Raw genomic sequence first — 22,240 nt, 5'->3', positions numbered from 1 at the left:
TGGCGTGGCAGTGGAAAAAAAAGTATGGGGGGAGAAAAAAAAGCAAAGAAAGCTGTGGAGGAGTGGAAAGAAGTGGAAGATGTGGAAAAGCAGTTGGAAGATGTAATGATTTCCAGAAGCACCCGTGGCCGTATGAGGGTGGCGAGAGGAGGAGGAGGATGGAGGAGGGAGGGGGTGTGGAGGGTTTCCTTAGTATGGGGGATACGTTTGAGGGTGTAGGGGAAGAGGAGGAGGGGATATAGAGGGTTTCCTTGGTATGGGGATACCCCCTTCTAGAGGGATTTCCCAGAAGCAGCCTCCCTCTCTCTGCACGTTCCATTTACTGCACAATCTGGTAGCCGGCTGCTGGTCAGCGGGGACGTAATTACATGGGAGGTATGAGTCACTCGGTACCTGAAATAGACATGGAGTCGGCAAAATGAGCAAACAGATGGGACAGATATAGCCATGAGCCTTGAGAACCAATGGAAACCAGGGAAATAGGGGAATACCAGTTAATCACATTGAGTTTCTGAGTATTTGATGGGTGTGATTACTGAAAACGCATGATAGGTTAAAATAATCCTATCACCCATGAATGAGCTGTTTTGACAGTTTCTATTAGTTTCCATGGTAATATAACTGCACATCGCTCAGTAGCCAACAATAATTTCAGAAAGCTGCTGACACTTATTAACCTCGATGAGCAGCGTTTCAATTCAGTTTGAGCCTTTTAAGCTCTTTTTGCTATGATCCCCATGTGCAGCATGACAACTGACTCCTCAGGATGGATAAAACACAAGTAATGGACTGACATCAAAAGCTTATGGAGTGAACAGGAATACTTTGTCCCACTTCACCGCTCAAACACATCTCACTCAATGGCTGATTCTTCTCCGAGTCGAACGGACTCGGCCAGTTTTGGCATTCTTCGACCCTAGACAGTGTTCATTCTTTCTCACCCCCTTCTTTTTCCCTCTTTTTTTATCCTTGACTGAGACTGAGAGCGCTTTGGAGGACTTTTTTCACACTGTGCCTGTCCACTCAAATGAACCCATTGTGTCTGAAACCTCCAGCCCCAGCAGCTCCGGCACAGAGGGAAAGCGGGGCAACTCTGCAAAATCGGACTCCGGCTACCGCAGTGTGTTCTCGCACGCGCTTGTGAAATGCGGTGTGTCAACTCCACAGAGCCGTCATGCGCGGCAAAGCGGGATCGTAAAAAAAAGTAACGGTCCCAAGCAGAGCGCGCTTTTTTCCCGAAACAAGCGCTCTAAAATTTGTTTTAGCGTTGCCATGGGAATCGAAGGGGCCCGATTTGGAACTTTCCTTCCTCGGCGGCGCTCTGCGTCAGAGGGAGGGATCCTGGGAGCAATTACTGAGCGGGAATGTGGGTGGCGATGGGGAAGAGGAGGAGACGCAGAGACGAGGAATGTCTGAGCGTGTGAATGAAAGAAAGACAGAAAGAGAGAGAGGGGGAGTGAGAAAGAAAGAGGGGATTTATAAGAGATAATAAGAGTGAAATAACCAAGGGAAATGTGTGTCTGAGAAAGAGAGAATCTATTTGAGTACATGGACACACTGTTCACATCTGCATGTATTTCTGTGTGGAGGCTTACTGTTGGCCTCCGTGAGTTAGAATTCCAAAGAATCTGTGGTCTCCTTTGCTTGACTACTTACCTGGGGAATTGACTCTGTTAGTGCTGAGGGGCCAGTGCTCCTTGCAATGGCCACACCCATCCAGAATAGACTCATAAGTGTCTTTCTTTTCTATTTCGTTGCTTAAATACTGCTATATTTTAGTGTTTTAACTCAACTTAATTCTACTTCTTGTATCACTGTGTACTATTGGGAAATGTTAAAGTTGATGTGACTATTATATATGGCTACACTAATCAATAATGTGTCTGTATGCAGGACAATATGGGGGAAAGCTTCTGTGTGTAACGTCAAGGTGAGGGAGGGGGGCAGTCAGCTGGGAGATTTCTCTGCTGAGAATGGATGGATAGCACTATTTTATTTTTATTCTTATTTGATTTTTTTTAGTTTTTCTTTCGTTTCTATCTGTGTGTTATTGATATGATGGCAAAATGTATAACTCTTGTTTCTGTTGAAAACCAATAAAATTCTGTTTAAAAAAAAAAAAAAGAATTCCAAAGAATCTGTTATTTCCCTTCAATGCGTCCTGCTGTGAATCAAGTCCTGGCCCAGCCCTGTTTTGTAAGACCTTGCCTCCTCCCTGAGTGCTCATCTAACGCTCATCTATACTAAACTCACCTCCACCCCATAGTGCCGGTTTCCCCAGAATGCACACACACCCTCCACGTCCCTTTCCTGCAGCCTCCACCCCTCCAAGTCCTTAGCCCTTCACCTTATAGGGCTCGGTGATCACACACACACACCCTTCCCAGCACAACACATAATGTTCCCATTCAGAACGCTTCCTCCTTTACAATTATGCTGATTAACCTCTCACCCCTCTATCCACGGTCTTCCACTATACAATATCGCCCCAGCTCCAACTCATCCATCTCTACTGTTACTCCACTCAATATCTGCTCTGAACTCCTGACCTTTTAACTCCCAGCTTCCTCTAACCTTTCAAATACACTGTACAGACCACATCAGGCCTGCCTCCTCCCAACCTTGTGAGTCATGAATAATACTGTATATGTCCACCCTGCAGACTTTAACCTATTCACCTTTTCAGATTTGAAAGTTTTCACCTCCACCAGCCTGCAACTTATGTGGAATACTCCTTAACCGATACCCTTTTATTCCAGAAACTCTAAACTGAGACCAGTGTAACCCTTCCCCACTTCAATTTCTTTTTTCTGTAATGGGCTTTTTTCCCCACATGAACTGATTTAACCCGACTCTCATCAGGGTTTATGGTACAAAACATTTTTTACATTAAAGTGAAAATTCTGACATTGACACAAATTCTGTATTTTTACTTCTCCATTTTTTGTCCTATTTTTTCCAGGGGCATTTTTGCTCTATCTTAGTTTGAAGCGCATTTAATACATTTTCAGAGGCATTTTCTGCCTTTAATTAATTCCTTACTCTAGTGTGAACTGTATTTTCCCTTCAGCACCCCCGCCATTGCATCATCTCTTCCATCGCTCCACCCTGTAGAGCGCGTACCCCACTTTCCGACCTCACCCCACCTAGGTCAGTGACTTCTGACCTCACTTTTCATCTATGCACCTTTCCACACCTCCCCTCCTATAAAGGTTTAGCCGCTCAACAGTGACAACACCCCAATTCCACCTGTAGCACCCATCTGCTAATATGGGGACTGCTTAGTTACTGCGTCAATCTTACAAACCCTAATTTTTGGCATGCATTTTTATGCTTATTCAAATCTTTATTACATACATTCAGTAACTAGTATCTGACTGATGTGCGTAATGTAAAAACTAGGTCTTATGTAGGGATCTTTAACATAAATCTTTAACATTCTGAAACTACAGTTGTTTTCTGGTTGTTTGCCATGCGGTGATAACTGACTAGGGTTCATAGTTTATTCAAATCTTTACTCATCACAAACATCACACCTACTGTTTCATCCCCACACCTTTACAGCCTTCCTTGCCCCTGGTTGAATCCCTCTTCACTTCATAAACCTCTCCTATCTTGTCTTATCACCTGCCCATCATCCGTGCCTTACTCACTCCCACACACACAACAGTTATATCTGCCTTCTGGGAATCAAGGAGCAGCCAGTCGTTTACTCATCAGCACACTCAGTGTACGGTGACGACGCTGGCATTCAACACACAGAAGAGAAACACCCTCTGACATTGTCATCTGCACACAAACATGCAAACGCTCCCACATGCGTACACATTTCCCGATATCAGATGGTGTCAGACCAGATGATTGATGTGACTATATCTGATGGGACGCTACAGCTGACAGGAATGTTGCACACACCTGTAAATTGTCTGCACATACGCGTCTCCAGCTGTACACCCCCAGTGAATCATTACAGGCTTCATTACAATGGCGTCAACCAGCTGTGTGTACAATATCTCACAGTATGTCACTGCCTGCTGTCCAGAATGAGGCGTTAGATGCGCTCAAGGCAGCCGGCTGATGCGTCTACAGTATGTGAGTGAGCGGGTGAGTGAGTGAAGGCCCTTGTGTGTGTAGGAGTTTTGATGGGAGTTCCACAGAAGATCATCTGTGGAACTCCCATCAAAACTCCTACACACACAAGGGCCTTCACTCACTCACCCACTCACATACCACAACCACTGAATGAGGTGTTGAGCAGAAAACACCCAAGGGCTCGGTCCTACTCTGACCCCAGGTCAGATGGACCATCCCATCAATGGCTGCTCTCTGGTTCTGTCTGGCCATTCTGATTTAGCGCTTCTTCGTGGGTGTTTCGTGACCCCCGAGGTCAGAACAGAGCAAGGATGGGTCTGTCTGAAACAAGAACTCTACAGTCTCATTGAACAGTTCAGGCCAGTCCAGTTACTGATAGCTCATTTTTATTCCAATATGAAAGGGTTCCAGCTGATTATAAGGCGCCCGAGGATCAAAATTCAACTGGGCTAATGATGTCCCATCATAGGACAGAGTATAAACATTACAAAACACACACAAATCTTTGCACTGTCCAAACAGAAAAGCGCCGGCATTCCAGGTGGCTTTCACTCTCAGGTCCTAGATACCATATAAAGGCATAATCAGCCCCCCTTTCCCCACCCACACATGCAGCGAAGGTGAAAATGTAACCTGGCAGCACCGTTCCCGTAACACAGGACAGGCGTGACTCAGAGACCGGCTTCCATCCTGGTCAATGGCCCACTATCACGCTGCACTGATAAGGCAGGCTGAGTGGAGTCAACAGAGCATACCTTCCATGCCACTTGCATGCCAAGCGCTGCGGGTCGCCAGACTGGCACTCACTCCCTGATTCACAACTCTATTAAAGGCACAGTTCGCTGTTTCCAGATGAAAATCCCATATGTACAAAATGTTTAGTTTTTTCAGGTATTGAGTTAAACATTCTTGTTTTTAGACTGATGGTTGTACATTTTGAAATGATACAGTTGGTTGCAAATGGGTTTCATAGATCCTTGTAAACATTCAATACAAAATAATTTGGGTTATGAAGTTCTTCCCACAAAAATAGCAATATGTAAATCACGTTTCCATCCCATACAGTAACTAATATAAATATAACTTAAAAATATGCCACCTTGATAACATTTAAACCAAATTTGAAGCCATATATAACTTGTTAATGTCATGTAGGAGAACAAATATACTAATATACTAATATATTAATAATAAATATACTAATATACTAATATTCTATACTGCCCCTTGGAGGAGCAGAGGGGCTTAGTATCTGGCTGGGAGGGGAGTTGTTCATGGTGGGTGATGACTATCAGGGTGGTGAGAGAGAAAAAGTCTTGATCTGGGGCCAAAACCTTTGAGGTATTAGCGAGGTATCGTAGACGTCTGCCAAGGCTTGTGACAAAAGAATGAATCATTTATCACATGAAACGTTGCAGTGGGAAGTCATCAAAAGCTGGAAGCTATTCCTTAATATTTGTTTAAATTGTTATTTAAAATTTTTACAGGAATATGTTGGGGGTTTGAAGTATTAGGAAGGTCAAACAGAGGAAATAGGAGTTAAAAGCCTTTGTGTAACACCTTTCACTTCAGAGATTTCCATTAGCGCTCATCTCAACTGGGTGTGTGATATTGTGCAACAGGAGTTCATAAGAATTTATCAGACAAAAGTCAAAAAGTCATTAAATCTACATCTGTGTCAAAACATTGGGTGTGTTTCCCATCACACCATTTATTTTCACTAGAAACAGAGACTTCACTGGAAACTATATACGTCTGGACAAGTTGCAAATGAAGAAAGTGAAAACAGATCTCTATCACAATTTGATTGACCTGGATTAACACCATTCAAGTTGGCCTCTATTGATACTGAAACCAAGATAAAACACATCTTGTTCACTGGGATGGAAATTCTACTCAATATTCTATTATTTAAAGTTCATCCCATGTCATTGAAATGAATGCCCTTCCCTAAACATATTTAAGTAAAACATAGTTATAATATTACCTAGACTAACCTTGCCTGAGCAAAAAAAAATGCACAACTGCATCACATTGATTTGCATGGGAAACCAAGGAGGATAAGCCTATGTTGCACCACACAGACAATGAATTTGAAACCTGTCATCCTTATCTGCTGGCAAGCTCCATGCCCGCATCATCTCCTGTCGGTACCTTCATCCCTGTTTTTTCTGTTGGGTGTGGCACCCATCAGGACCAGACAAGACACTGTAGCCGCCCCCCAAACCGCTAGACCAGCAAGGAACACAAACATTAACCAACCATGAAGAAGATTCTGCAGGATCGGGGGGTAGCCCTGCCTTTATTTGGGAAAAAGGATTTGCCTGATGCCTATCTGTTTATCAAAAGTACATATCTCTCCCTCTTTCTCTCTCCCTCTTTTTCTCTGTCTCTCTCTTTCTTTCTTTCTTTCTTTCTTTCTTTCTTTCTGTCTCTCTCTCTTTCTCCCTCTCTCCCTCTTTCTCTCTCCCTCTTTCTCCCTGTCTCTCTCTCTCTCTAGAGATCTAGAGAAACAAAGATGCATTTACTGCCCTTGTAAAGGGCTTATGAATATAACGAGAACTCACAAATAGGCTTGGGTGGGCTTACAGAGCATTTGCAAACCATTATGACTTATAAAGCATATAAAAATAGCATTGCTATTGACATATAGGCAAGCAATGGCAAAGCTATATACATTGAATCTGTTATTATTGCTTATAAATGCTTAAAAGTTCATGATTTTTCTCAAATCATTTAAATAATGCATCTTCTGAGGCAAAATGTTATGGAGCCGCTTTTATTGCTATGCTTTACAGGAATCCCCTTTGTTTGCTTGCTCGCTGACAGTAGGAGGGGTACGCAAAGTTGTTTTTATTTCATCAGGTGTTCTTTCATACTTTAATATCCTGCTCCATGTTCCTTCCTGGAAAATAAACAAAGACGTTCAGCGAGGATGAGACTGAACATGACTCCAGACAATAGTAAAACTGTTAAGCAGGTATTTTATCTGTTGACAAGTTAACACTGATAGCGCGCAGGGCGGGCAGGCAAGTTATGACTATCCAAACAACACTAAATTGTTGTTGCTTCATTATTTACAATAGGTGTCTGTGTGTACATAGCTTAAGAGTTTTGAGCCTTAAAAACACTGCAGCGTCCACACGCGCAGCAGCATTGACGCGCACACACATTTACACACCCATACATGCCACCTGTTCTGCTTTTCTTCAACATGGACGAGAAAAATGAAACATTGCAAAGAAATGACACGAGCAGCAAAAAGAAAAGAAAAGAGTAGGAGTTCTCCCCTTGTTGGAAGCCAATAACCAGCGGCTTTAGAAGTAATGCGTGGGGAATGTTCCTGTGTTAAAAAACTGCAGGGGGGCTTCTTGAATATGTTTACTAGTTTAGAGAATCCTTTGTTCGTACATTTCTGCTAAGGAGACAGGGTAATTGTTCCTTTGTTTGACCAGTCTGGGAGCCATATCCTCTAATGGGAGGGGGACAATCACACACATGTCCGGCTACTTCAGATACATAACATCTGGTTAAAAGTTATATATCTTATTTAAAAGGTTCTGTTTGGGAACAAGCGGATGAAGGTGAAGCTCTGTGCGTTTGGTCTGCTGCTGTTTAAATCCATTTTATGTGAGTGCAGATGTTGCCTTTTTCAGGAAACCAGTTGCTGATGAGTGCTTTGTCCATTCTAAATCTGGTGCAGCACATATGTGTTGACATTAGGAACTTGGCGTTAGACACCGAGTCTTGACGTAAAAAGCAGACCACCGATCCTTCTCTTTCTCACAGACTAGAAAATGGTGGGTTGGAGAGCTGTGGCTTGTGTGATGCAACGGACATGATTTGTTCTAACCTGACATGAGTAGTAGTGTGGAGTCAGGGCGCTTGCTTCTCCAGGTGCGACATGTCCGGACCTCACCCACAAACTGTGATGAAAGACAATGATGAAACCATATGAGAAATAATTTTAACAGATCCAGAGCTATTTCTCAACTGACTGTTCCAAAAGTGATGATGGCACCCGGCATTTCATTGTCCTAAGGGTGGGGAGTATAATGATTAACGTATTTTAACCATTAAAATGTGGGTGGCAAACTGGCAAAGATGTCCTCACTTCAAAAATTGTTAATGCAAATTCGTTCCTGATCCAAAAGCAAGTTGCGCACATCTTATCTTGTATATATCATACGCATAGCTTGTCACACACTACATTACAGTGAATTTGTGAATTGTTTTGAGTAATATAGTACTATAATATTGATCTATTACAAATACTAAAAATACTATATTTCCCTTCTTTTGTCATCTATTTTTATCTTTTTATATATGTCTCTATTAAAATTGTTTTATCCTGTGTTTGTAAAGCGTCTTTGAGCACTGAGAAAAGCGCTATAGAAATGTAATGTATTATTATTATTATTAAAGCTGTGAGAAAAAAAGCAGACATCACAATACAGCCATAGCCAGGACACACAACTTTTAAAAAGGTTCCATCAGTAAACTGAATCAAAATGACATTCAGTCTCATTCACACCAATTAAAGTTTCAACCAACTGAATTCCAGTGAGTCTCAAAGTCAGAATTTGCAAACTCAGAAACGGGAAGGACAAAGGCATGCTGTGAACAGTCCTGCGGTTTAGGCCTGTGGAAAAAGAGGGAGGTGACTCAGGATGAGGGGGAGTGGTGTGGGGCGGGCCCGAGGGCCCACTAGGTTTATATAGTTGTAACAGCTTCCCCTCTCCTCCTGCCTTGTGTCTGTGAGCTCCCATTTCTGCCTGCCCAGCCAGTGCCTCTCTGCCTCACATTCTCTCTCACCGAGTCTCACACTCTCCAGCGACCATGAGTTTCCAAAAATCTACTACGTACTCTATGCGCTCCTCCTCTGGAGGCAGGGTTCCCTCTATGTCCATCACCCGTACCTCTGCTGCCCCTCCCAGGGCCGCCAGCACCTACGGCGGGGCCGGGGGCAAGGGGACCCGCATCTCCAGCGTCTCCTACTCTGGAGTCCGCAGCGGGATGGGAGCCGGGATGGGAGCCGCGATGGGACTGGGCTCCGGAGTGGGAGGCTTCTCCAGCAGCATGCAGGTGAGTGGCAGCGGGGAGACGGCCAACATCATGGGCAACGAGAAGTTCGCCATGCAGAACCTGAACGACCGCCTGGCCAACTACCTGGAGACGGTGAGGAACCTGGAGCAGGCCAACCACAAGCTGGAGCTTAAGATCAAGGAGGCCCTGGAGAAGAGCGGACCCGACTTCAGAGACTACAGCAAGTACCAGGCGATCCTGGATGACCTGAGGAGGAAGGTGAGGAGGAGGGGGAAGGGTGGGGTGAAGGAGGGGGGAGGAAGGGGAGAGGGCAGGAGAATGTGCACGGGTTGATTTGTTAGGTGTTGGACAAAAGCATGGGAAGGGGGTCGAGAGGAAAGAGGGGAGATGCAGGGAGGAAGGAGGGAGGAAGGTAATGTGGATGGGTGAGATGAAAGATGAACAGCAGGGAGAGGGTTCAAGGAATGTGCATAGATGATTTAGAAGATGTGAGGCAAGTGTGATGGGAAAGTGAGGGACCACACATCTTGCATGAAGAGTATTTTATACTGCAAATGTTATGTAGATGTTACCATCATCATCTCATAATATGCTCAGAGATCAGAGAGTTGCACCCTGATCTAAACGTTACGCCATCAGTACTGATCAGCTCTAGATTCCTAATAGAGGGAGTTGAAGCCGAGTCCTCAATGATCCTCCTCCCAGATGCTACTGTATGGGCAGGGGGCCGAGGACTGGACCGGAAACAGTATGGAAGAAGAATTTTTAAGGGGTTTTGCCGGTCAGAGAGACAGGAAAAGGGAGAGAGACAAAAGGAAGGATTTCACAACGGGACCTTAGAGCGTAACAGAGGTCAACTTGCAATTCCACAGGTCATGGGTTTGTTAACTCAGTACCTTTTCCCCATTATTCATTGTGACACAAAAGTTGTGTTGTTTGTTGGACAACAGGATGGATCATAGTGTAAGGTCTCTACTGTGTATACAAAATACTAAAACTGGTAAGGTAGGGGAAGGGGAAAGGAAAGAGTGAAACCTGACACTTATGGATAGGGTTTCAAATGGCTGAACCAAAACTAACTAAAGTATGTCCAACTGACTGACTTTGTCAGTATTTTTTGTCACAGTTCCTCTGACAGTTCAAGAGGTTGTTGTTAACTTTAAACCTTAGTAAAGGTGTAAAGCGTGATGTAAGTAAGCACTTTTAAGAAAATACCTTAGACTTGATAAGGTTGGCATCAAAGCATGTGACATTTATGATGTAGTCCTCAATTACCTTTCAAGGTGGAGCTTGTTAGCTCAGTGACTTCATACTACCTAATTTAGAAGTGATTAATAACACCATTAACTTTACATTCATCAGATATGCCCCATTCAAATACATCCTCCACATTTAATAAGTGCAAAAAGATTTGAGACTGAAAAGCAAGTGAGGCAATTTTGCAACCTGGCAAATTCGTCAATCATTTATTCAGGATTTTGCCCCATTTGAGTGCAGGAAAAGAAAATACTGTGGCAGAAGCACTGAAAGAGAACTGGACTGTGTAACCCTCCACACATGCTGCCAAGCTCGGTTTAAAATTACATTTTCTCATTGAGAAAAATAAATCAAGCAGTTTCCAAGTGGAACATTCCAGTCACACTACTTTGGTTTGGTTATTTGGGTCTAAAAGGAGAAACACCCAAATGTGAATTACTATATGACTGCTGTAACTATGGAAAAGGGCAGTATCACTATATGTTCTCCCTGTGGGAAGGTGCTCATGCCCAACAAGAGAATATGTCTTTTTCAAATCTTTTCCCTGTGGGAGTGAAAGATAACAGCATCAAGGCCAGCAAACCTCCTCTTGAATAGAAGACAAAACAAAAAGAGCATAAAGGGAGGCAAAGAAAGAAAAAGAACCTGACAGGAGTTTAACATTATTTGCCAAGATCTTCTCAGGTTTAATAATCATTCTCACGACATTACATAAGAGCTTTTTTAAAGTCTGCTTTTGTTTATTCTACTAACAGCCAATGGCCTCCACTCACACAGCCCAGGGTCATAACAGCTTCATTTTCCTTTTTGCCGTGACACAAAACTGATGATTACTGGCTCACATGGTGCCCTCCACCTCGGCCCCCTCTGAGAAAACAAAGATTGTCATGCCAGCAACAACAGGAAGCCCAACCCAGTAAAGCATGCACTCTTCTATCCATGCAAACAGACAGACACACACCAGCACCGCCATCATCACCATCCACCTCATGCAAATCACCTGCCTCCATCCTGCTGACAGGAGAGATCCTGTTCTTTAGCAGCGAGGGGACAGTTGCTGCCTGGCAGTTAATGATTGGCTGACGGACTTTGTCACCATATGCCTCCCATGTATGCCATCCCATCCATCCCAGCCCTTATCTACTGTACTGTGACTGCTAAGCAAATACTGGCACCATCTGGTTTTTAAAACTGACCCTGTCACTGTCCTCATTTACACATACAATGGTACTTTTGTTTTAACAAAAAAGCCATTATAAGGACTTATCTCTTCAGAATAAACACTCATTACATGGATGTGTGTCAGTACACTAAGCTTTTAACTGTGTTTGCACCGCAAAAAATATCCATCTTAATCAATTTGTTGAGTATTGAGTCTCAAAATCATATTTTTCTTCAAGTAAGTGAAAAAATGTGCCAGTCGGCAGTGATATTTTCATTTGTTTCCAATAAAAAATCCCTTGTATCAAGAATTTTCTTGAATCAAGTGAGAATATCTTGATGCTAGCAGAGTAATCTGCTGTATTCTGACTTATTTCAAGATAAATTTGTCACTTCTTTCAAGGAAATTTTTGAAAAAGGTGAAACTGCGTTGATGAATGAAATTATCTCACCCCATTGGGAGATCTTTTTCATTTGTTTTAAGGAAAACAGGATTTTCAGACAAAATTACGTAAAATGTACCTTTTTTGTAGTGTGTATCCAATGATACTGTACATCTGAGGTAGTATTACTAGCCCTAGTGACACAAGTAAAAATGATCCCAAGTAAGCCCTTGTACATGAAAAAAAGCTTAATTTTGTATTATTTCTATGATTTCCTTCACCAGCAATAGACAAAACAAATTTGTTTTGTTTTGAAAAGGAAGGGTTTTACAACGAAACATGGCAGAATTCATGATGTGCATTCTGACATGTAAATATTTTCTGTTTTTGTCAGTTCTTAGTATAAATGTTTATCTGCAATTGGTTCTGATTGTCTACATTTTCTATTGTCTTGGTTCATAAACAAAATATTTCCATTGTGGTCTAATCCTGTTGCAGGTGTTCGATGCCACCGTTGACAACGCCCGTCTGGTGCTGAACATCGACAATGCCCGCCTTGCAGCCGATGACTTCAGAGTGAAGTAAGCCCAGCCCTCTGTACCGCTGAGACTGTTAAACTAAGCCAGACAGCTGCTGGCACACCCTGTTTTATTGCTAAATGGTTGTAGGATGAATGTCATATGTCATGATGCAATGAGGGAGTTGTTTGCCTTGTAATCATGAATCATCACAACCTATAGAGGCTTTGCATCACACATCTCCTAGCAACCACAGCTGGCGCCATTATGGAGGTCCAGCCAATTGTCTATGCTGTGCAAATAATGGCTATATAACAACCGGAAGAGAAAAGGCGTGGCTGTAGATCTATTCAGAAATGTTCTAGGTAAAAGTCAATAGTCTGATAAGGTAGATTTGTTTCCAAATGTAGGTTACTGTGACAGAGTAAACTGTCATGTCTTTAGCTCAGTTGTAGCTTGAGAAGAGTCAGATCAGTTAACCTGAACAAACAATGCTAGCTAGCAAGGCAGAAGGCTAATTTAGCAAAGCAACAGATGTCAATGATAACATGCAACTACTAGCCACTATTAATGCTAGCTTGGATATGCTAGTGTGCTAATCAGATGTGTTAACAAGACAGTTTGGTTAGCTGACCAAATACTATGGTTAGCTACCTAACACACTGACATCTAAATGCAAAATCGATTACGTATCATTGGCAAAATTATGAGTTTCCAGTCAAAAACACCACAGAAATTAAACATGTCTTCCATACTGTTGAGATGGATGTTAGACATTTCGAAATCAATCAGCTATTCACAGCCATTGTTGCCCAAGAGCTGCACCTCCAATATGGCCGCCAGAGGGCGTTACATCTCCTGAAAGCCCTCTGCAGGCTACTGTATGTCAAAGCATTTGTTGAGTAAATCTTTTGATAATATAGCTGTATAAAAAAAAAAAGGAATAAAGCAATTATTGAGAATGTGAGCGGCTATCATAATTATTTAAAATGATCCTCATTGCTCTGTTCTGCTCTGTGTTTAGGTTTGAGTCTGAGCTGGCCATCCGCCAGTCTGTGGAGGCTGACATTGTTGGTCTGAGGAAGGTCATCGATGACACCAACATGGGTCGCATGAACCTGGAGAGCGAGATCGAATCCCTGAAGGAGGAGCTCATCCACCTTAAGAAGAACCATGATAATGTGAGTGTGACCACGTCCACATCTCAACACAAACACTTCAGTTGATGTGCTCAACTCTTTATAGACTCTGGTTTAAAGTCTTTATCTATGATAGTCAAACATTTGTCAAAGGTTAGGCTATATTGAGGCCTTTCGGCTGGTGCCTGCTCCAGTGTTAGCTTCTTGAATGTTGTTCTACCACTAACACATCAGTTAAAAAAACATCCACACTTTCAGCCTGAAGACCTGAACAAATATTTGCTGGCTGGTTCATTTCAATCATCCCTTAAGCACCAACATGTGTGCTCTAGGGAGTATGTGTCTAATAGACTATGAAACGACTGCAGCTGACCCAACCTGACAAGCTGAAAGGCACTCTTGAATAAGAGCATAAGCAAACTGTGCTTCAGTGGGACCAGGGAGGTTGGGTAGGAAATCTAAAATATGTGAGTTCTGCGGCAAGCCTCATCATAAATGCTCTGTCCATATTTGGCAACAGAGAAACACCACAGAATTCAAATTACTATCATCCAAATACTTAAGCCAACACCCAGCCATTTGTTTACTGACTGAAATATTTAGTACCTCATTTTAAGATATAGAGTTCAGCTATGGGTCAGTGATGCACCTCCCATAGTATTTACCTGACCATAACAGGAGATTATGGTAGGAAGGGGGCCAGGAGTCAGAGCTGGTTCACAGTACAATTAAAGCAATTCCTAAGTGGTAGAATCCACAAGATCTCAGCAGTGCTCTAGCTACTTGAAATGACATCAGCAAATTTTATCTTATTTTAATTGTTTATTTCTTCAATATCTCAATATATTTTCTTCAGTTTCTCATTATGTCTAACAATTCTTATATCTGTAGGAGGTGATGGAGCTTCGTAACCAGATCGCCCAGTCAGGAGTCCAGGTGGATGTTGATGCTCCTAAAGGACAGGACCTGTCCCAGATCATGTCAGAGATGAGGGCCAAGTATGAGAAAATGGCACAGAAGAACCAGGAGGAGCTCAAAGCGTGGCACGAATCTCAGGTAAATGTTTAGCCAGTAGCTACAGTATCATCTCTAAACAGAAGACTCTCTCAAGCACTTTCGGTAACATTTCTAAGATTGTCTTTGTTAATTTTTCTTAAGACGATGCAAGTGCGAGAAGCTTTTGAGGAACAAGTGGGGCAATAGCAAATATATTAATCAGCACGTACAATTTCAATGGTTCCTTCAGATTACAGAAGTGCAGACTCAGGTCACCCAGAACACAGAGGCCCTGAAGGGTGCCCATACAGAGGTCAATGACCTGCGCAGACAGCTACAGACCTTGGAGATCGAACTGGAGTCACAGAGGAGCCTGGTGAGAACCACTCAGTCAGCACACACTTCATTTACCTCAATACACGCTTATCTTTGCTCACTGCAATGCGTTACTCAGCACTCTCACTTCAACACACTCCCATTTACTTTGTTGACATAGCCTTCACACTCAGGCGACCTGTTGCTATGGTGCTTGCATAAGTGAATCGGAACTGTTGAAACTTTTAACCCATTCTTTCCTCTCTGTTCCTCCCTCTTTTATGGTTTTTCTTTCTTTCTTTCTTTCTTTCTTTCTTCCTTCCCCCGACCCCAACAGAAAGCATCTCTGGAGGGCACACTGAGGGACACAGAGATGCGCTACAACATGGAGATAGAGTCTCTGAACAACGTCATCCTGGGCCTGGAGGCAGAGCTCACACAGCTGCGCACCAACATCCAGCAGCAGACACAGGAGTACGAGTTCCTGCTCAACCTGAAGATGAAGCTGGAGGCTGAGATTGCAACATACAGGCGGCTGCTGGATGGTGAAGACTTCCAGTGAGTGCAGATTGTCGCTTGCATGATGACGGTGATGAGGAACAGAATATTCATAATGTTGTCCAAGCCAAGAAAAACTACACTGTATTTCACATTTTCGCATTGAAATCTGTGTGACAACTGATTTGTTATTGCACGTTCCCTTCAGGCTCCAGGACGCTATGGAGGACCAGAAAACAGTGAAGACCAAAGTGATGACCGTCACACAGACCCTGGTGGACGGCAAGGTGGTTTCCTCCAGCACAGAGACCAAGAACCTGTGAAGACCTGGACACCAGCTGACACTCCCATCAGTCGCCATCACTTCATCACAACACTAACCAAAATAACCAAAATATATTTTGATCAAAACTTGTTTCAATTGGTTTTTCTCACTTCTTGCAACACTAACCGTTAGAATCCCAATTGTCACTGCCATTGGTTAGAACCGTTTCCTGGTTTTACAGCGCTAACATTCAATTGGCTGATAGAAACTGGATCAGAGGAAAACTAAATCATCTTTTATTTATTTCATCATCCTTGTCTTACATATGCGTTTGTGTGTTGACCTCATCCGTTAAGGAGTAGATGTTTACAAAAATTCTGAATTGGAGAACTTTGAGCTTCTTTCAAACCAAAATAATAGATGATATATCGATATTTCAGACTAACCTAAGAGTCAAATTAAACTTCTTGTTTTGTAACGTAAACCATTATTTTTATATTTCATCATCTTTGGTTTTCTTTCTGTCCAGTTAAGTCTGCCTGATGTGCTGTAATGTTCACACATTTCAATAAAGTCCATTCCAATAATTCTTCTTGGTGTGACCATAGCTTCTTGTTTATTTTGTAACAGAAAATTAATTGTAGCCAGATATATGGGGTCGTATTATCATGACATGGCAGGAAATATTAAAATCAAGAAAATGACAGTGAGAGGAAATGGAAGATAGAGGAATGATTGACGGGCTTTCAATCCCCATGAAAGTATGTCACAGAATTAGGGTCACCATGCACTGGTTAGTAAGACTGGAGCCACTGGTAGATAATTAAGAATTGTTTGCGATAATTTATGAATTAATTGATAATATTTACAGCAATAAGTTCTTGAGAAAGGTCAAAATCATTGTGCAATTATTAGAACTTGCTCCAACTTTCTCTTGGCCGTTGTCCAAACTATGAACAAACAGGAACATTTAGGCCTGTGCCTCGATTATACCTCAAAGTTCATAGTCATATAATGTATGATGAGCCATAAAGTGTAAATCATTAAGCTTCCCTTGATTTCACTGTTTTGGATACTATAGCTACAGCTCATTTTCTACACACTATCGACCTGATAAAGTCGGCATAGTTTTTCCGCCTTTGACTGGTGATAAAATCGGCTCAAAGTGGGTGTGGGGGGACAGAGTCTAAGCAAGAAGGCTAAAGGTAAAAAAGCCATATAGATAGGATAGGAGTGGCAGGAAGGAATCCACCCTTTTCAGAGAAGTATATAAGATACCTTCACTCTCCTTCGTCCTCCACTCTCTGCTGTCAAACCCCTCTGTGCCAGGACGCGCTGCTTGTGTCATTGATCACCACACTTCTTAACAATGGAGCCCCTGATTAGACGCCAAAGTTCTCAACTTCTTGGCCCATCTTACCTGAACCCCATGCCCACACCTCTGCGAGTGGACAGGGCCTATGCCCACAGCGTCAGCGGAGGAGCAGGGGGCCACGGGGTGAAAATCTCCACCGCTTCCTACGACACGCGGGTCGGCAGCGGCTTCGACTACCAGTACTCGGGGGCCACCTCTGGGTCCGTCACCATCGGGAATGAGAAGTCCACCATGCAGCACCTGAACGACCGCCTGGCCAACTACCTGGAAACGGTGAGGAACCTGGAGTTGGCCAACAGCAAGCTGGAGATTAAGATCAGAGAGTTCATCGAGACGAGGGGCCCCAGTGAGGAGAGAGACTACAGCAAGTACAACGCCATCATCATGGAACTAAGGGCCAAAGTGAGTGCTTGTCCAAGGGAAACATCAATGAATCAATCAGTCAATCTGCATGATTTTTGTTTGTGTATTGTTTGGTCTGGTCACTTGAAAATGAAAAAAAGTGACAACGTAAGATTAAAATCACCTATCTTTATGGCTTATATTTCAGTACATCATGCCAAAAATACAACTCAAAGTGCGTAAGAGTCAAACAAAAGTGCAGAGTGATGAATCTCTGGGTCTTCTTATGTCTAAATGGTCAAGACATCAGTGTTTTTTAGACATCACAGTGCTTGTAAGGAAAGAAATTGGTCATATAGCCTCTTGGAAAGTGTATGGCATGAACACCACTAAATGTATTATTCTGTTTCACACCGGGGCCCAGAACACACTAATGTAATGCCTGGTGAGAACTAATGCATAAAAATTAGTCTGTCATTTGGTAGTCAGAGTCATACAGGGTTTTTTTTTACTGACCAAGATCTCTTCTCTTTCTCTACTTTCATCACCATGACAATTTTATATAACTTCAGTGTTATCAGTAGGTTCTTAAATGATTTACAGGCAAAAGACTGATTAGACTGATAGACTGATTGATTTTAAGTATTGTAAAACCATGTCCAACGTAACCCTCCCACTGATTGATTTCACAACTTTTATTACCTGCACTCATATCAAATCATATCTTTATCTCCGTGTTCGGCTATGTTGGACAGTATCTGCTTTTTTCTGGCTGTCATGATATACAGCATGTTATCAAAGCCCATATTTCCACCCCGCAATTCATCAAACTGAATATTACAATTTATTGGCCATCGAAATGAGGCTTGAGGGTTGAGAATACAAAACGTGAAGTGTCATTCAATATATACAGTCTGTTTATATTTCTCACACTTAAGGACAAAAAATACAAAATTAATTTTGCATTTCCCTCAGATATTCCACATGATCAAGGGCAATGCACAGCTTGCTATTTCAGTTGACAATGCACGCCTCGCCTCAGACGACTTCAAAGTCAAGTGAGTGTTCAGCTCTGTATACAAATGAAACAGGCTCAATATCTAATGTATGCTTAGGTCGAGCTCCATTAATGATGAACAGATTTTAAGTTGTCAAATTATCAGAATCAACCAATTTCTGAGATCTGTTTTCTCTGTCTTCTAACAGGCTGGAGTACGAGATGTCTATGCATCAGGCAGTGGAGGCCGATGTGATGAGGCTGAGGAAGGTTCTGGATGACACCAACGTAATTCGTCTGCACCTGGAGAGCGACATCGAGTCTCTGAAAGAAGAGCTGATCAACCTGAGGAAGAACCACAAGGAGGTGAGGAAGACTGCTCAGAGATTAGTTAGAATTTGGCCTAATTCAACTACACATCTGTGATGGGAAAAGCCTGTTTGATAATCCCGATAAGATGCATATACTTAACCCCTTTATCTGAGTCAATATTTTCCCAAGATAATAGCATGAGAGATTTTTCTTTATCAGATCATTGGCACTGTTATTTGTGGCAAAATAATACTTTTGGATACTGTAAGGATTACTATTCATGAACACAAACTAGGAGGCCTAGATTAGAGTTTGGTAGGCAATGGGAGGAGAGGAGAGGAGAGGAGAGGAGAGGAGAGGAGAGGAGAGGAGAGGAGAGGAGAGGAGTTAGTACTGTAAAATTCCGCTGCTTGAGCAATCTCTCTGAGCCTTGACCTCTTTGCACAGGATAACCCAAGCTACCCTTGTCCAGGAAATCACTCCCTGACCATTTCCCCCTCAACAGGATGTTGCTGAGTTGCGCGCCCAGATCACTCAGGTTGTCCACGTGGATATTGATGCTCCTAAAGGACAGGACCTGGCTAAGATAATGGCGGAAATGAGGGCCAAGTATGAGAAGATAGCACTGAAGAACCAGGAGGAGCTCAAGGCGTGGCACGAGTCTCAGGTGCAGTAAATGGAATTCATCTGTTAACAGTAGTTCAGTGCATGGCGCAATTTGGGTTAATTGCCTGTGTGTGTGTGTGTGTGTGTGTGTGTGTGTGTGTGTGTGTGTGTGTTCTTGTATCCAGATCACAGATGTGCAGGTCCAGGTGACTGAGAGCACAACAGCTCTGAAGGAGGCCACAACTGTGATTACTGTAACTAGGAGGAGGTATCAGACACTGGAAATTGAACTGCAGTCCCAACTTAGTCTGGTAAGAACCTAGTCTAGTCTAGTCCTGTTTATTTATGTATATAGCCCTTTAGTCAAGTATCAAAGGGCTTTACATATACATCCTATACTAGGTCATATACATAATTCATATACATTGTTTACTACATCATATACATCCTACACATCATATACTAGATCATATACCATACTACACATAAATACACTCATGCCAATGGGCAATTTAGAGTCAATTCACCTGACCTGCATGTTTTTGGACTCTTTCTTTAGTTTTCATGACACATTATTGTGGGATTGTGATTTAAGTCTTCTCACTAATAGTATCACTAATGGGTAAGGATTTTTGTACTAGCCCAGCACATGTTTCAACCTCTGTCATTATACCTTTTCCATTGGCTCTAATTTATGTCTATTTTGAACCTTTATCTACGAGGGAACATTTGCTGAGTATGTAGGCCTATGCTTGTTTTCAGCAGCGTCCTGCTTTACACTCAGCTAGTTGCATACATTCACAAGTGGGAGCTGCTAAGTACATTGTCACTGAGGAATTGCAGGTCAGGTCCCTAAGTAATTGGGTTGGCAAGCTAGTAAGCCTCCCATGTCATTCCTTCACGGCATCAGTCAATCAAACGGTCAATCCCCTGTCCTCCACCCACCGACAGAAAGCGTCCCTGGAGGCCACCCTGCGTGACATCGAGATGCGGTACAGCATGGAGGTGGAGAGCTACAACAAGGTCATCCTGAGGCTGCAGGCGGAGCTGACTCAGCTCCGCAGCGACATCCAGCAGCAAACACGAGAGTACGAGCTCCTGTTCAACATCAAGATGAAGCTGGAGGCCGAGATCGCCGAGTACAGGAGGTTGCTGGACGGAGGGGGCGACTTCAGGTGAGTGCATGAGTCGAACACGAGAATACAACCACATTTTGGAATAGAGTGAAAACCGCTCTTAAAAATGCCGTTGATAGCTTTGGTGAAAGCCAGCCATTCATGTATATTAAAATGACCAACGTTAAACCTTTGTTCATCGCAAGGAAACTCATTGTATTTACAAATGAGATGCAAATGAGTTGCATGCAAATATGAAATGAAGCTACATTGATATGGAAAGTAAAAGGCAAACTCTTCAGCTCTTCAGTGCAATGCTTTGTGCCATTGCTGACATTCATTTAAACTGTTCAATTCAGTGTGTTAATATTAAATAACTTAAAAACCGAAAGAGAGAAACAAAATACAAGTAAGAAAAATAACAAAGCTTCTCCTTCTCAGCATAGTAACATGAAATATCTTACTCCATAGTGAACAAACTAGGACTAAATTTGGTTTTACTTGAATAAACAACCTATTAATTTCACTTTTTTCCTTTATTCCAGACTTGAGGATGCAGTCGACCAGAAGAAGACGGTGGAGACACAAGTGGTGACGGTCACTAAGACTCTGGTGGATGGCAAAGTGGTGTCAGAAAGCAAGGATGTCCAAGCCAGTCAGAAAGTGGTTGATGCTTGAAAGTTTCTTAAAAATAAAAAAAAAGACAAAAAGTCCTTTGTAACAAAATAAAAAACACAGCAAAAAACATGAAACATGCCTGTGAATGTTTTTGATTTGATAATGTGGAGACACTTTAAGGAATTTGACATATGGTTTATGCACTGATGACACATGGTTATTTCATATTTATGTAATTTCCTTAAAAAACACACACCAATTGTTGAGTCAACATTTCCAAATGAGCCAGCATTCATTTTTACATTCTACTGATGAGCCAATGCAGTCTGGTAGAAATTCCCAAAATAAAGCTGACATTGGTTTGAAAGCAATTCATTATTATTACACAACTTCAGCTTGCAACACAGATCCATATGTAAAACAGCTCCTCCGTCACGCACATGATGCCTGGCTTTCTTTCTGCCACTCATCATCCTCCCACACAGCCCACTCATGTTTCAGCTTCAGAGGAATTCACATTCTGACCTGCAGTTCTTAAGCTTCGCCCCCCCATATTCGCGAGAAGGCCCCTATTCCCATGCTATTTCCAAACATGTGTCACAGTTCAGCCCAGTTCAGTCCTGTCTCTGTGCTCTGGGTTTGTTTTCACTCACATTAGTCAGTCTAATTTTTGTTCCCTGTTTGTTTGACACAGGTTGACCTCTTCTGGTCTCGGGTGATTCACTGCATAAGTTTATGTTAATAAGCCGTTTGTGCATTAATGGGATCGCATTGATGTCAGGAGCAAGATAGTTTGCTAATTGGCTGGGAAATTCCGCTGCAGTTGAGGATGAGTGTGCTATCTGTACTCAACCTTCATAAATCATAATTACAATGGCACTTTTTATGCAATATAGCATTGCAAAGTTCAGAAGACAGTACCATGAATCATTTTGGCCAATTTGTGCCAGACTGCAATCACAAATGGTTGCCCAACTGCAGCTGACAACCAGCAACAGTTACCTAATTCTTGCCAGTTTCCAATGCCTTGTTCCCTGCCCCGGAGCTGTTATTGTGTAAAATGTGTGTGACAGTGCGTCTGGCGTGTGTGGCTCCCCATCCCAACGTCAGTATCTGCTGGTCTGGGGAAAGTCGTAAAGCCGTCTTCCCCCCTGACAGCCACAGCCTTTGTTCCAGCGCTCTGCCACCCCAGCAGCCAGACGCCT

The 22,240-nt window shown here is 42.7% G+C and overlaps 2 protein-coding genes across 2 annotated transcripts; both read left to right on the top strand.

Annotated features, from left to right (window-relative positions):
• The first annotated feature begins 8,828 nt into the window (after nt 1–8,828).
• Nucleotides 8,829–16,259, top strand: krt18a.1 (keratin 18a, tandem duplicate 1). Its single transcript, XM_071899391.2, has 7 exons — nt 8,829–9,396; nt 12,438–12,520; nt 13,482–13,638; nt 14,488–14,652; nt 14,843–14,968; nt 15,245–15,465; nt 15,614–16,259. Exons 1-7 carry the CDS (start codon nt 8,932–8,934, stop codon nt 15,726–15,728), a joined length of 1,332 nt encoding a protein of 443 aa, XP_071755492.1. The 5' UTR covers nt 8,829–8,931; the 3' UTR covers nt 15,729–16,259.
• An 840-nt stretch (nt 16,260–17,099) lies between these two features.
• On the top strand, nt 17,100–21,145 carry LOC139911773 (keratin, type I cytoskeletal 18-like). Its single transcript, XM_071899390.2, has 7 exons — nt 17,100–17,447; nt 18,363–18,445; nt 18,594–18,750; nt 19,202–19,363; nt 19,488–19,613; nt 20,254–20,477; nt 20,963–21,145. Exons 1-7 carry the CDS (start codon nt 17,100–17,102, stop codon nt 21,093–21,095), a joined length of 1,233 nt encoding a protein of 410 aa, XP_071755491.2. The 3' UTR covers nt 21,096–21,145.
• Nucleotides 21,146–22,240: the final 1,095 nt, after the last annotated feature.

Source organism: Centroberyx gerrardi, chromosome 14 (assembly GCF_048128805.1).
Source record: "Centroberyx gerrardi isolate f3 chromosome 14, fCenGer3.hap1.cur.20231027, whole genome shotgun sequence".
Lineage (NCBI taxonomy): Eukaryota > Metazoa > Chordata > Actinopteri > Beryciformes > Berycidae > Centroberyx > Centroberyx gerrardi.
This window is presented reverse-complemented; position numbering and strand designations above follow the sequence as displayed.